This window comes from Musa acuminata, chromosome BXJ3-5 (genome assembly GCF_036884655.1).
Source record: "Musa acuminata AAA Group cultivar baxijiao chromosome BXJ3-5, Cavendish_Baxijiao_AAA, whole genome shotgun sequence".
NCBI classification, from domain to species: Eukaryota; Viridiplantae; Streptophyta; class Magnoliopsida; order Zingiberales; family Musaceae; genus Musa; species Musa acuminata.
Window position 1 is genome coordinate 1,170,374 of NC_088353.1, and position 15,990 is coordinate 1,186,363.

General features: G+C 45.5%; 3 protein-coding genes across 3 annotated transcripts; 1 reads left to right on the top strand and 2 right to left on the bottom strand.

The window, feature by feature from the left end:
- Positions 1-972: 972 nt before the first annotated feature.
- On the bottom strand, positions 973-4,847 carry LOC135638931 (probable xyloglucan glycosyltransferase 9). The gene is made up of 5 exons (XM_065152535.1): positions 3,661-4,847; positions 3,258-3,566; positions 2,877-3,167; positions 2,663-2,776; positions 973-1,872 (listed from the first exon to the last, which is right to left on the bottom strand). Exons 1-5 carry the CDS (start codon positions 4,435-4,437, stop codon positions 1,252-1,254), a joined length of 2,112 nt encoding a protein of 703 aa, XP_065008607.1. The 5' UTR covers positions 4,438-4,847; the 3' UTR covers positions 973-1,251.
- Positions 4,848-11,347: 6,500 nt separating this feature from the next.
- On the bottom strand, positions 11,348-12,792 carry LOC135637990 (transcription factor MYB36-like). The gene is made up of 3 exons (XM_065150903.1): positions 12,599-12,792; positions 12,366-12,495; positions 11,348-12,269 (listed from the first exon to the last, which is right to left on the bottom strand). The coding sequence occupies exons 1-3, from the start codon at positions 12,732-12,734 to the stop codon at positions 11,690-11,692; spliced, it is 846 nt and encodes a 281-aa protein (XP_065006975.1). The 5' UTR covers positions 12,735-12,792; the 3' UTR covers positions 11,348-11,689.
- Positions 12,793-13,661: 869 nt separating this feature from the next.
- LOC135639115 (agamous-like MADS-box protein AGL29) lies at positions 13,662-14,387 on the top strand. The gene has a single exon (XM_065152887.1). It carries the CDS (start codon positions 13,662-13,664, stop codon positions 14,385-14,387), a length of 726 nt encoding a protein of 241 aa, XP_065008959.1.
- The last annotated feature ends 1,603 nt before the right edge of the window (positions 14,388-15,990 follow it).

The following is a 15,990-nucleotide window of genomic DNA, read 5'->3' on the forward strand; positions in this document are numbered from 1 at the left end:
CCCATTGCCTGAGATGCTAGTGATTGCTGCATGGACAGATGCATACACCTCTCTGGGATTTCAAGCTACTGAAGAGGTTGGAGAGGGAAGGTTGTGATCCATGAGATGTGTGGGTTCTCTGCCTCTGTCCCTTTCCTGTGGTCTTCATGTGTTCTACATCTTCTCTACCATGTTATCAAGTCAGTCTCTACTGTAACTCTTAGAATAATAATGTCATCTTTAATCACTATATCACCCTGAATTGATCTATGTAATCATATCTTGTAATTCAACTTTTGATGTAGTTAGTACGATTCAATCCACCAACCAACAAAGTGAAGGACTTGAAGCAACAACCTAACTTGATCTATTGTTACTATTACTATTATTGTTGTCATGTTCATTCCCAACCTGACACTGTCTCATAATGGCCATAGACAACATATATTGTCTGCAAAGTTCTCCATGGACAACATGGTATGCAGACTGAGGAAGCTCCATGAAATCAATCCAAAACCAAGCCAGTGCAAGCGACTTACAGCTCTGCAACATGAATTGCCTGCTTTACATCAAGTGAGCTGCCATGGAGGATGAACACATGTAGAGCCCCACAGACAGCAAAACCAGGCTGGTTTTGATCCCCAGAAGGCAGACAGACTGAGCTGTCCGTGGGTTATTTTGTGTCATGGGAAGGTACAGCAGCTGTGACCAGGTTGACAGGATGAGCTCAAATTAATGATTGTTCCAATGATGCAAACTCATCTTCTCTAACCAAATTAACAAGATAATGATGAAAGCACTTATCAAATTAGAAGTTCAGTTTCGCACGGGGAATGAGTTCTGAAAGTAAAATTAGAAAAAGAGAAAAATAAACACATTCACCTGAACCATCATAACATTAGAAGAACATGGAATAAGAAATTGATCTTTTGCATCATGTAAAGGTACTATTGAAGTCATTCAGTGTCCTCATAGGAGGAATTCACAACATAATGATTCAACCTGAGCTTATTTCACTATCAACTGGCTTCAAACAGAAAGGAGAAACTTGTTTTTACTGTAGGTAAATTCCCCCCTGCACATCAAAAATTTCTTACAAAAGAATCATACCTGAAAGAATAAAGCATGCAGCAGGCTGAGAGTGGAACTATCTACATCTCCATAGAGAGGAAGTTTTACTTGATTTCTCTCCAGAAAGGGAAGGGAGGGGCATCACGTCGTGCACCCTTTCCCGAGCGACAATGTTTCTCTCCATGACTTAAAACTGCTCTTTCAATCAATCTGCTCGCCTATCAGATCAAGGCCCACCAGTAGAAATGAGATTCCTTGGAACAGGAGGAAGTAGAAGTGGATACCCTGCGCCGACAGCAAGCTACGAGCGGAAGCAGTTAACAGAAGGAAAGCAAGTGCTAGCTCCTTCCGGTATATCCTATTGTGCTTCTTCTTTGATTCCTTTCTTGGTCGGGGTTCCTCCTTTGCCATCGATTCAAGGTTGGGTGCTGAGGCACCTCGCTGCTGCTTGGGCTCCTTCTTCACCAGAGAAATAAGATCACCCTCGGAGGAACGACCAGACTTCTTAGTGACAACCCATTCGTAGGCACTCCCAAGCTGGAAGAGACCCGAGATCATCGCGTTGAACTTGGTCACCGACATGGTGTTCTCGAATAGAAGATACGGGACAATAAAGGGGAAGGATCTCAGGGCTGGCAGGATGTTGAGGAAAGACATGGTCGCAGGTATGTAGCAGACTACCCATGCAGGAAGCTCAGCTTCAGGAACAAACATCGTTAGGGGGAGGATGATGCAGAAGAGGGTGAAGGAATAGAAAGGCAATATGAGTTTCCGGAGGAGGAAGAACAAAAATATTAAGTTGGACTTCTTCCAGAACCCAATCTGCAATAAGAACAACACAGTTCAGCATAAAAAAATTTCATGGTGCATTTCACTAAAACTTGATCAAGAGTTTAACAAACTGTTCGAGCCATCTGAAGAGTCGGTACACAGTTTCATACAAAAAAAAAAATTTGCCACAGCAGTTGGAGTGACATTTTCAACAACAGATAAAGGTGTATTAAAGTGCGAAATTGTTATAATGAGGTTAACTGCAGATAATGTTGCCAAAGTAGCATAAACACACCACTGCTGGACATTATTAAGAATAAATTGAAAAATATCTGTCTCGGTATCCATGCACAACATAATTCCACCAAGTTTGACATTTAATTCGTGCCAAGTTAAAAGAAAAACATATCAGCTAAGTTTATCCACAGTAAGATCTGTGTAAGAATAGCATGAATTTCTTTAAGGTAGTACATGCATACCTTATGTTCTGAAATACTAACCTCCGTACCTGATATCATTCATAACTTATAGGGTTCAAAGAAGATGTACATCGAACTTCAACTATATATTTCAGACATGACAATATAATGAAACAGACGTGTTATCTCATCCACTATCAATTTTTCAGCTAAATTATGCAGTGATGCTGATGTATGTCAATTACAAGAAAATTAAGCCAATGTACTTTTATCAACAAATTTAATTGAGCTGGTTGTTTCTTGGTTCCAAAAATCAACCTAGTTGGTTATTTATAGCATGGATAATTAAAAAATTCAACAGGACAATATAAGTTTCAACTCATTAATGTAAACACTTTTATGTTCAAGTTTATAGATCATACCTTAGATCTGATGATGTCTGGCAAGCAGAGCCTAAACAACTGCATAGGGCCTGAGTGCCACCGATGCTGCTGCTTTCTGTAAGCCTCATAGGACTCTGGCAACTCGCATTGGCACTGAACCAAGAATTCAGGCATGAAAAATAAATACTTCAAGATCCTCAAACGGTCATGTAAATAAAATTATAATTTGGATGATCCCACGGCCTCATCATACCTCCACGTCATTAAGGTAGATGAACTTCCATCCCTTTAGATGAGCACGAACTGCAATGTCCATGTCCTCGACCGTGGTCCTCTCCAGCCACCCACCCGCATCCTCTAGTGCCTTGATCCTCCAAACGCCTGCCGTGCCGTTGAACCCAAAGAAGTTAATGAATACCCCGTTCACCTGCTGTTCCACCTCAAAGTGGAAGCACAGATTAATGTTCTGCAGCCGGGTCAGCAAATTCTCATCTTTGTTCACGAAAGACCATCTCGCCTGCACCAATCCCAGATCCTCGTTGCCCTGCAATTTCCAGAAAACAAGCTTTGCCTTTGAACGTTGAGCTGTGGATGACTACAGGCAAAGCTAATAAAAGCTCAGACAAGGCCACACCTTGAAATGAGGCACAGTCCGCTTCAAGAAGTCGGGCATGGGCTGGAAATCAGCATCAAATATGGCCACGAACTCGTAGTCCTTGACGTAGCTACAATTCATTGCCGACTTGAGGTTCCCTGCCTTGTAACCCTCTCGAATCACCCGATGTCGGTACATGATCCGAGCGCCGTTCTGCTGCCACTTCTCCACCTCGTCCCTGATCAAAGCCTGCGTTGTGGGGTCATCGGAGTCATCCAACACTTGAACCAGAATGTTGGACCTCGGCCAATCCAAATTGCACACCGCAGCTATAGATTGCTGATACACCTGCAAATGCCAACAAAAGTGAACAAAGATTGTGACTTTGGCTAAAAGCGACGAAATAAAGACCCAACCATCCCAGCTTTTGGCCAAAGCTCACCTCCTTCTCATTGCACATGGGTATCTGGACTAGAACCATGGGGTAGTCCTCGCCGCCAGATTCGGGGTCCTCGGAGGCTCCGATGGAGCGCTTCGGCGCGGGCTTGATCCCTTTGAAGCGGATCCAGAAGCAGCCGAGGCAAAGGATGAGTCGATCGGCACTCTGGATAAGGAAGAGGACAACGCAGGCGTCCGCGAGGAACTGGAGCGGCGGAGCAATGTACTCCACCCGGAAGCGGACCCACCCGGCGTACAGCCACTCTAAGAGCCCTCGGGCTCCTAAGGACGAAGGGAGGACCAATCGCTGCATGGCCGCGGCGCTCAAATGCCAGCCTTTGATGTAGGCGGCGACCTCGAAGCCAAGAAGAACGACGGAGAGCCAGAGGAAGACCTTGATGCAGGAGTAGAACCGCGAGCGCAGCACGGGGCTCTCCTCCGGCGGGGAGGATGCGGCGTCGGAGTCCGTCCGCCCGGACGCGACGCGGCGGCGCACGGCAGACGCGAGGCCGACGGCAGCAGAGGCGATGGAGGTGAGGCACCCCGCTGCGCGGTGCGCTTTGAGGAGGAGCACCCACGTGATCTGCTTCGCGTTCTTCCCACGCGCACCCTTCTGCGTCCCTCCTCTGGCGGCGGCGAACTCCTCGCCGGCACCGTATTCATCATCATCATCGTCAGGGGACGATATCTCCGCGATGGACCAGTTGGGGTTCTCCATCTTGACGATCACCGGCGTTCCCCGGTGGGCGTCCTTGTCCCACCACCCGAACGACAGCGCCATCACCTCCACCCTCTTCGAACACGATCAAGATCCCACTTTTCCCGTATATTCAGCGTCGGCGAACGAATTCCTCCACGGATCCGAGCGCTTCGCGGTCGGAAACGAGGGACACGAGGGCAATGCAGCCTCCTCCGGCAGGAGAGGGCAAGAAAAGGTGGGATTTTTACCTCGAAAGCAGAGGACCCAGGAGGCGTGGAAGGGAGAGGAGGAACAAAAGCAGGTCCAACTGGAGCACCTTCTTCTTAAAGGCGTACCGTCGTGGTCTCGCGGTCTCTCGCCATCGGTTACGGATTGGAGGTAGGGGCGAGCTTGGTGCTCTCCTTCCCGGCAATAAGAAGGGCGCGACAAAGCCCACCAAGGGAAGCGAATAAAAGAACAGCTCAACACGTCTCACGCCGATCCCCACAGTGTAAGACAGCATCGAAAAGGCGGGGTTTTTAATGGGTTTCCCATTATTACTGCGCCGTGTTACGGTTCCAAGTAAATTAAACTCAAACGAAGATGGAATTGCGAAGAAGAAGAGATGGTTACAGCTGGAGGCGATCGGAGAACAGAGCCGATGCAACAGTACAAATACAACCATTTCATCTCTCCTTCCAATTTTTCCCATTCAATACGCAGCTGCGACAACAATAAAGAAGAAAAGATTCGCTTGGAGATCTGTTCTCTGTCTGAGGTTTTGTCTCCATTTCCTCCCCCCCCCCCCCTTGAAATGATTCCTCCTTTTCTTTTGAGATAGATATACAGTTAAAAACACTAATAGAAACATTTCCAAAAAGATGAAACATATCCGAAAAAAACAATCCCATATTTGGTCGAGAAGATTTTTCGATCAGAATCATCATATTTATTCACGCGTTTTCGGAAAATGATTCGTAGGGAATGTTGTAAAAAGCATCGAAGAGGTGAGCACCGACACTGGAATTCGACAACAAGAAACATGTTTTTCCCTGTTCACAGCCACAGGAAACTAACAACTGATAAGCCTGCAGTAGTAATTATCAAAGAAATGCTTCTTACAACACCCTGTAATGTTTCCAAAAACATTTGCGTGACCGGTAGCCGCGCTGTGGCGCCAACACATGTAACCACGTACTACCTGCACAGATCTGTGCCGGTGGGGTGGTCCAGGGTGGTGCCCGCATCACGGCCGTCAAAACTCCATCAGATCAGACGTATGGGACGGCTGTCTTGCCGTCCATCAATAACGCGCCACAACCGTGCGTGTCTTGCCGCCTTCACACGTGCCAACTTCCTACGTTACAGATTTCTCCTCACCCAACCTTTATCCGCTCTCTGATCAAGGAGGAATTGCGGGGCCGAGACCGGGTAAGCAGACGGGTAACACGGTTTCGTAGAAATTGAAGTTATCCGTGGTTCGCGGGCACGTCGGTAATAAGAGGGAGCTGATAAGGGCGAATAAGTAAATGAGGGGTTTTCTATAGCACCGACGGCAGGGGGCCACGTGGGGATTTGAGCGACAAGGAAACGTGACGAGGTGGGGCCCGCGATTTCGGCCAATGGAGCGGGCCCGGCCGGACCGGCCCCGGTTCGTGCGGCCGCCTGTCGTGCCTGCCCTCTCCCGTCTCCTTCTCCTTGTCGTCTTCTTTCCTCCCTCTCGCCAATAATACATATGGGGTGGGATGAATCCGTAGCTTCAACACATGTAACAGTCGAAACCCCAATGCAGAAAGAAGAATACTCTCTCCCCTCCCTCCATCCCTCCCTCCCTCTCTTTGTTGACTTTAGACTCCTTGACTTGCATTACCAGCAAAAACAGAAGGTATTTGTCCTGCATTGCGAGTAAAGAAATCAGGAGGACTATGGAGGGCAAACCAAATGGCAGCGAGGCATCTCGTAAGCATGATTGCACTCAACAACTCATCCCCACCAAAGGGAAGAACACTTCAACTAAACAACTCACCCCCACCGAGGGGAGGAACCCTTCAACACAACTTTTAGGAAGCTTCTACCGCTCTCCAACCATCCACAGCTTTACTCTCAGCTTCGCAGAATCTGCGATCTTTTCATGTCCACCTGCTTCCTCGCCTTGCTTTGTCAGAAAAATGTGGGTGTTCTTTTCAGCATCGAAGTGAACGATGGTCACCTGGCCACTGTGCTTATGGTTGAGACTAAGCTTATCTGCAAGACTCGGTAAGATTTGTAGGTTAAATTCCATCCTGTTATGCAAATTATGCGTGGAGATATATTATTACAAACAGAATCTGCGTTTGGCTGAACATTTGGATATCAGGAAGAGTATTAAACTCCTAATGGGAACATTTTGACTGTCCAAAGTATTATGATGTGTTGGACCATCACCGACAGTGCCTGTTAACGATGCGGTGGTTTGACTCGATCATGAAGATCTTAGGAGGAAGACAAATCCAACGTAGAAAGCCAACAATGCACCCATGTGCTTTTGTCTTTCTTTTCTTTTTTGTGTGTCCTTAAACCTATTTGATTTGGTAGCATATTCGCACAAGCGGAAGGATCCCTCTCCAGTAAGATTTGCCATGTCAAATTTATGTCTAGAATTAACTTCAGTAGCGTTAAGATATATTTTGATTGTTCGAGATATCTATCGGGTATCCAAAATCAATCATGGTGCTGCTCCTTTGAACTTATGGCAAGATTGTCTAATAGCACACTCCAAGTCCTTTTTTTAGTGGTCTTTGACCAAAGCAAGCAGGAGTTAACTCGATGAAGTGGTCAACTGCGGAATCACAATTCTAAAATAATAAAGCTGACATGAATTCTACGCCAAGATGGCATTTGACTGAACTGCTACGTATAGGTGTTCTCTGTCATTGTTTTTTGTATGTGTTTGAAACCTAGTGTGCATGTATCTGACTTTGTTTTCACACCGTTTTACAGCCTTCGTGCATGCAAGTCTAGGAAGGTTTGATAGTCGAAGAAGATGTGGATGGGAAGAAAGATGCTATGAACCTAATAATTGAAGGCAGTTCCAACCTCATCAAGGTTGACATACGAGGTCATGAAGTCTCATTATCTTTGGTTGAACTGTGAAATGCCATGCACGATGCTTGTTCTCCTTTTGTGTGGCATCCAACTTATTTGTCTCGGAGACTCAACTCTACGAAAAGGATTCGTATCGGTAGTGTCTTCATGTCTTGTCTTTTCTCTTTCTTTCATCGGGGAAGGGTTTGGGTATCCACAGCCACATCTTCCATCAGGACGATCGATATGGAACAGGAGTCCTATTAATATTCTTAGGTGCTGCATTAAGTTGTGACAGCAAATCTTGTTCCTCATATATTGATTGCAATTGTCTGCACTAGCGTGCAAGAATTTGATTACTGTGTCCCATTAATAGATCTACTATGCTAAGCTGTTCATGTAGATTTCAGCTGACTTAATAAACTCTATAATCTATGCAACCAAAACACTAAGATCTTATGGTGGGCTTCCTAACACTATAAGTCGACAAGTTTAACAAATAAATTGATCTCCAAACTCAACTACTTCAGAATCAGACGATCAGCAATTTAGGAACGATTGTTTAGTTTCGATTTCGAATCGGATCCATCTTTTTATTTATTATTATTATTTTTTTCTTTCGGTTTGGAACTGAATCAAAATTGAATCGCTAGAAGCTAGTTCCAGTTTGGCTCGATTACGAACCGTAGAACAATTAATCGATTCTAGTTTTGATTTTTGACAAGCTCGATCTCGATTCGAATCGAATATAGGTCAAGACTAACTCTACCTTTTCATTAGAGAGAGTGATGAAGCTACTAAAGCTTTCTGTTTTTTTGTTGTATATAGAGTATGTTTAGGATGAACTACAATATACACCTCTAGAGAATGCTGAGATTGAATCATTGCATTCATAGTATCATTTTGTTTACATGATCAGCAGATAAAGGAACAGCTGAAGTGATTCCAGTCATCTCATTAATCTATTAGGTTATCATTGAGGTACCAACACCACACATGCCTAATTTAGAGATCTAAGAAAAGATAGAAGGCTTTACTGAACAGATAAGAGTGGCCCAAACAGCTGTTGTGATGGTGGCACATTTACTCGTATATCAACTGATGCCTTTTGTCACAAGTTGTAATATCTTTCTCAAGATACTGTTCAGAAATGGAGTTTTACTGCATTTGCATGGTTGACTTGAGAGTGTTAACCTTACAATGATGGTGGTACTCCCACCAGTTGCCAACATTAATAGTCGCATGGTTACTATGTTTGGGGAAGGCTGGTGACTCTAGATGAGACACCAGATTGCTTTCTGCACACTGAATCCAACAACATTATCATGCTCTCCAAATCTGTAACGAGCATAAAACACCAATGATAGCCAGTCTGGATCCAGAAATCTATCAGGAGAAGAGTTATCTCAAGATTCTCCATTAGCATGTGCACTTGATCTCCGAGGATGCTACTGTTCCATGCTCATTTGGATTGCTGATGAATCTGGACATTTCAGATCAGTAGTACTCCCTGTGAAATGAATTATAGTGGAGGTTTCAAGAGCTACCAATTACCTTGCAGTGAGGTAATAGATCGAGCATTCGGTCTGTTAATTACATGGTTGATAGGATGGTACTGAAGGCTTGTTGTGTCATTGCCCACGACCTGTCTGTTCTTTCGGCTGAAGCATAAAGGCAATGTTTCCTTATCATCAAGCTAACGTCTCAAAGAACAACTTTCTGAAAACATTGGACATCTGATACATCTCATCCTCAGTAAGGGTTGGAACACATGAATTCATCCCATCTCAGATGAGCAAAACCTTCGGAACATCTGAGGTTACTGAACTTTCGATTGAACAAACTGTGAAATGGAAAACCTGGTCATTAATTAGCTCCATCAGGACATCCTGCCCCCTTCATGCAATTTTTTGAAGAGGGAAGATGCTAGCTAGACATAGGATTTGAGTTCTTCCAATTCCACCTTGTAATAACAAGACAAGGACCAATTCAGTGTGTTTCCGAGCTTCAATCTTGAAACAAAAAGTCAACCCTTCTTAGTGTCACTTGTCTTCTCCAAGTTAGATTGACCATACTGCATTTACTCGATTTAATGCTTTGGACAACCCCATGTTGGGCCTTCTTTAATGGGACTGCCTTCCTTGGAAAACTTCAACAGTGTTGGGCACCATATGTAGGGGCAGCCCAAATATGTAAAGATGAACCAGGAAGGTTGACCTCAGGAAAAAAACCATGGAATATATATATATATATATATATATAACAAATTTATTTTCTATCATTTTTCTTCTGTTTGGAATGCAGAAAAAGAAAACTAAAATTTGGCCTCTCTTTATAAAGATGACTTAACAAAATATGGGACAAAAAATGAGTGGGAGAAGCTATCTTTTTATTTTATGGAGAAAATATTCTTAAAAAATTATTAATGTTTCTATATATTCAGATAATAAATTTTCATTTTTTTATTTTCCTGTCAACAAATAACACAAAATTAAAAACAAAAAATAAAAATATTTTTCATGATCTTATTTTGTGTGCTCGAGAACTTCAAGCCTTTAAGCGGGAGATATTATAATACCTACATGTAATTAATTACAAATTTGAGTCCAACATTTTTTATCTAAGTATTTTTAGGTTAATTGACTGATTGTCGGATCGATTATCTCGTGACAACGGATTAGTATTATAATATGTTAACCCTTTTGTTTTTAGAGATACATTAAAAGAAGAAAATATTTGATGAGCAATGAAGTTACCTCACATACATTGCATCATCATCAACCATGGCCATGTGAAGCTCGTGGTATCTCAAAAATCTCATCAAATCTCTTATTTTACGTAAAGGTAAATCATTTCCTTAGCCTTTACTTCTTCCTTGTTGGCGATGTTACTTGCGCTGTCACCCTCTTCCTCCTTTCATGTATCCATGGCTCGACTACATCAGCTTCTCTCCGTCAGCGTTTGTCTTGGCATCATTAGAACTATCTAAACGCAATCTAAAGAAATCAGGCCATCTCAACATTCCACTAGATTAAAGTCTCTTTAATATCCTTGACAACAGAATCAGAGCCTGGCGACAGCTTCCTCTTGGAAGCGGAATCATCAACGATCGTACTTAGCGGTCGTCCCGAGACAAACAAGGAGTAAATTATCTTGGGCTGGTGCTAATTATTAGGAGACGCCACAAAAGTGAGGACGCTTTTATCTCGGTGACTGCCTCTGTCATGGAATAAATAAACAACACTGAGATTTGCATGGATGTATTTCTTTGACGAGGATGAGTGTAGATTCTTGGGTTTTGTCTTGCATTCCTTGGGAAAGGATAGCTTGTTGGCCTCTCGATTTTGTTTAGCCTGGCTGGGTTGCACATGATATCGAAGGTGTCACGCTTGTGACATTTTGTATGGGCCTGTTTGTTTCAGCACCTTGCTCGGTGCAGGAATAATATTTCCATCGCGCTTTAGCAGTCTTTCTCAGAACGCAGCAATTAGATCGATAGCAGAATGGAGATCGCTGCACTTGTCATGATACAGTTTTTTGGAGATGTGGTAAGGTTCAGATTCCGGGGAACAAATTCCTCGGGTTAACCTTTTTCTTCGGCAATTAAACTTGCTTTAAGCAGATACATCACCTCATCGTGCTTGACAAGTGTGGCAGTCGTTTAGGTCTTCGAGAACTAACCAGATAAGAGTTGTGTTTCGGTTCAACAACAGTGATAGATGATCACAATCATGTTATTAGGTTGATGAGGAGAATGTGCTCAGAGGATCAAAGTCACTTTTCCTTTTCGCTTTTGCTTGAGGGCATAAGAAAGAGGAGATTCGATCAGCACGAGCATCTATCTGAGGTGATCAGTCATCAGAACATTATATTGGGAGTGAGATCGGCAACAATTCCATCGAAGAACTATCTATAATTTCATCTTATAGTACAACATAATGATGCCTCCAAGCTGGTTCCCATGAGACTTTACAGCAGGGTATTAACATCTCAGGTTGGAAAAGCTTCCATCCTGGAAATGTGAATATGATGGATGGCTCAGTATGATTCTTACACCACTCATGGATTCCAATCCCATCATCATCACATGGGGAGAACACCCAACAAGTCTTGCCATTTCTCTCTCACCATTCACCAAAGCCTTTTTGTCAGCCAAAGTGGCCGAGTTTGATTCAGCATATTACAGACCAAAATAATCACCATAAGATTGAGCTTATTAGGGTTCTTTCGAGAAATACATACTCTTTCTTGTACATTGCATCTATCTTCCAACGGATACCGTCGCATCCCCTCATAACCTCCTTTCATCGTATATGTTTGGGTACAGAAAAGGGCTCACCTCATTCCAGTTCATGTTCTCCTCCGACTTGGTAGCTGCGTTGCTCTCATCCACCGGGCGGTCCGCCCCTTCCATCTTCGCGAGGTTGAATCGAAGTATCTCGTCGAGCTCGGTCGAAAAGCTAGTAGGACATAGCAAAGCTTGAGCACCTGAGTTCTGCAGTAACGAAGACCATGCCAAGCTAAAGGGGTCGTCGTAGATCTGCTGCTGGGGAACTGTTGATGGCATGACAAGAGAATTACTTGCATCTCCATCGTCAGAGTCTCTCACTCCATGCTCATTCCTCATGGACGCCTGTCCCTGGCCGACGTCATGGCATACGTGATCGATCGGATACGTTAGAGCAGGTTGATGGGGCCATCCGGTGATGCCGAGATTTCCATGACCATCTCCCCTAGTTTCTTGCTTTGGGTCGGCGGCAGAAGTCTCCTTTCGCTGCTTGCCTAAAAACTTCTTCTTCAGCTTTGTATTCCAGTAGTTCTTGACGTCGTTGTCTGTCCTTCCGGGCAACTGTGACGCGATGATAGACCACCTATCGGCCGCCGGCCACCGACGCGATAGAGCACATGAGCAAAGCATCAAAGGATACATAAACAAACACATGCATGCTGATCTATCCGGTGATCACCTGCTACCGATGCTTATATAGAGGCGGAATATGATGTTGTCTTCTTCCTCGGAGAACCCTCCATGCTTGATGTTAGGCCGAAGGTAGTTCAGCCACCGGAGGCGGCAGCTCTTACCGCAACGCTTCAGGCCTAATCATGCAACGAAGGAACACAAGACACCATGTGAATGTGACACAAATTTGCTTGCTAGGATTCGATCCGAAGGTGGAAGACAAAAAAGTGTAGCATATACCGATCTTGCGGGGGAGGGCGATCCAGTTGCCGCCGGTGCCGTGTTGCTCGATGTAGGATTTGAGCTTGGCGTCCTCTTCGGGCGACCACGAGCCTTTCTTCACGTTGGCTTTGTCACAGCAGGGTGCTCTCCCCATACCGCTTGCCTCGTGCTTCCTTCCTTCCTTCACCAAGTTGTGGTCTTGAGACTTGAGAACAAGGGGGAGGCAGCAACGCTTGAATGCCTATATATGATTGATATATACCTGCGGTGGGTGCTGAATGGTACTCATGCAGAAATATTAAGGCAGATGGAACACATGACAGCAGATGAAATGCATATAAATTTATGCCTTTATGCATTTCTTGCAAGAAACATTTGCATAAGTAGTAAACAAATTAAAAGGCCTTTGACAAAGTCGGATGGATAGGTAATCAAACTTTAGAGCGAAAACTACTGCTTTGTTATGAATCTAACCCACTCTCCCAAGTTCTTAGAATGGGATCTCTATCTGAAGCAAAATGATATGCATCAGTTAATGCAGTCAGGCGAGCTTTTCTCTTAGTAGAAGAATAAATGATGACTTCAGTAAAAGATTTGCTGACCAAATTCTCACGTCCTATCCAATCCCATCAACCACGTCATCTCGACACATCAGACGACCGAGATTGACATTAACAGAGGCCCAATCGAGGGCCGGTGGCCCAAATTAAGCGGCCCAGATTGGAGGCAGGTACGGTGTTCTTGTACAGTGGACCGTTGAAAGGCGTATGGTTTAAGACCTGCTGTTTTAATTGGGGAGCGGAAAGCTTTGACGCAAACCGAGCAAATTACGAGTGTTCACTGAACACAGTCACCGTCATCGCAATTCCAATGTAGCGAGTACGTCCCAATTCTCCAGCGTTCACTGAACTCGGCCTCTCGGGATGGCGACCATATCCGGTAAGGAGTGACATAAACATTTGCTCGTTGTGACGATGTTTGCGGGGAGTTGCCAAAACACCCCCCCGGTTTGTCGTGGAATCCATGCCTACTTAAGCCGCGGGCGTCGCCCCGAGTTCCTCCTTCGTCGTCGGAAGTAGTCATGGCGAAGAAAGGCGTCACCAGCCAAGGGCGCAGGAAGATCGAGATCAAGAAGATACAGAACGAGGACGCCCGGCACGTGTGCTTCTCGAAGAGGAAGGCCGGCATCTTCGCCAAGGCCAGCGACATCTCCACGCTGTGCGGGGCGGACGTGGCGCTGGTGGTGTACTCGCCGGCGGGGAATCCGTACTCGTTCGGCAGCCCGGCGGTGGACCCGGTGGTCGACCGGTTCCTTTCTGCCAGCTTGATCCACGGCGGCTCAGCCCACGACGTGGGCCGAAGCCACTTGACGCAGCAGCTGAACCAGCAGTACATGGAGGTCTCCAAGCAGCTGGAGGCGTCCAAGGCCCGGAAGATGATACTGCAGGAGCGGCTGGCGGGGGTGGTCCAGTCTCAGGAGATCGAGTGGGCCAAGAACAACATCGACCACCTCGGCCTGGAACAACTCGAGCGGCTCAAGGACGCCTTCGAGCGTCTCAAGGGCAGAGCCGACGCCAGGATCCAGGACATCCTGGGGACTGGGCAGAGGATGGCGCTGCACCAGCCGCAGCCACCGCCGCCTTCGATGATGGGATTCGGGGTTCCTCCGGTGGGTGCCGCCTCCTCCTCGACGTCGTACCACCCGGTCTGGACATTCAATACATTGCAGGTGCCGAACCAGGGGGAACCGGATCCGTATCAGGCACAGTGGCTTGGCAGTAGCATGGGTTACATGCATGAACCCTGACCTCAATCCTCTTCTCTCTCTCTGTGCTTCGAATCGTTTCGTTTGTGAACCTAACTTGATGCTTTGAACAATTCGTGCTAGCATTGCAGTGATAGATGACGGAATAATGTTCCTGAATTTTATTTTATAGAACTAAATTCTATTTACTATGAATGCTGAATATTTGCATACTTTCTGCATCATCAAACTCTCTTATGTTAGAGTGTTGTTAGTGTTCTTATATTTTAAATGTAATCCGTGGATTTGTATAGGGTGAAACCATTAATCGTGTGTAATCAAACCATCCCAAAAGGGCAAATTTGTGTTCGACTCCGCTCCATTTTGGCAAGAAAGGTGACGAAGAGAGTCACTTCAATAGAAGATTGTGCTTTGCTTTCGAGAATTTAAGGGAAGGATATGGATGTTTTGGCTCCGCAATTACTGACGTTGAGCTCATGATATACGTAGAATTTATTGTCCATCTTATTGCATGTAGTTTGGACGCAGATTCACATGTCACATACTCTGATACGTAGTTTCTTAAAGACTCTAATCAAATGACTCATCTTGTTCTTCCTCGTCTTCTCTTTGGATCTCAATCATCGTTAGTGTCCCTGCAAGGTGCCTAATTCTCATCGTATATATGCATGCACATCCAGTAGAGAAATATGGGTTAACCGACAGAAGCTTGGTCTCTGATATGTGTCATGCCAAGCCCTCGACTCCTTGAAAGACTTCGTTCCTTGTCATGCAGCGACGACCTGATGCGTACGTCCACCGGAAGAAGGCAGACTGCGAGATCAAGGATCGGGGTGGTGCGGGCTAACTCGGCCGCGCTCAGGTAACCTGCGACGACGGCGACACCACTTTGACCTGCTACTACGACCCGCCGGGCAACGTCGACGGCGAGCGACGTCCTTGCTTGCTCATTTTGAAGTGGCTGCTTTGGCTACCTGAATGATCAAGGTAAATTGCTCTCGTCTTCCTTGGATCTAATCCAAGAACGTTTCATCTGTAGCATGCATGGCTTCATCTGTGTCCGTGTGAGAGAGCAGACATGGACGCCGCACGCCGCCGTCAAGAACGACGACGAGAAGAAGACCGGCCAGGGTACGCACCGCATCCACCTCCTCCTCCGCCGGCAGCTGCGTCATCCTAGTAGCTACAGTAGTTAGGGTGCCTATAGAAGTCCTCTTCATCGAGCCTTTGTGTCCCAACCTAGCTGAGGTCCAACTTCGAACTCGATGAAGCACGGCGAGCATGACAAACGTGTGGGCTTCATGTTTTGAGCACCAAGGTTTCTTTCCACCCATCCAACTTTGATGATGACATGACTGCCACCAAACCCTTTGCTCCGGCACATTGGTCCACTCATGGCCCGCTCGTCACATGGCCATCTCGGTGCATGATCCCTGAGTTTGGAATACATAGACACGAAGAGTTGCATAAAAGAATTAGTCCGCGAGAGAGAGAGAGCGAGAGGGGTGCAGGGAACTACAGATGGACAGAACTGATCAACTGTACACCTGAGCTTAGAACATATAAACACAATGACTTTTGCAGAAAGGCATAAAAGATCGAGAGAGAGAGAGAGAGAGTTGCAGGGAATTAACAAGAAATGTAC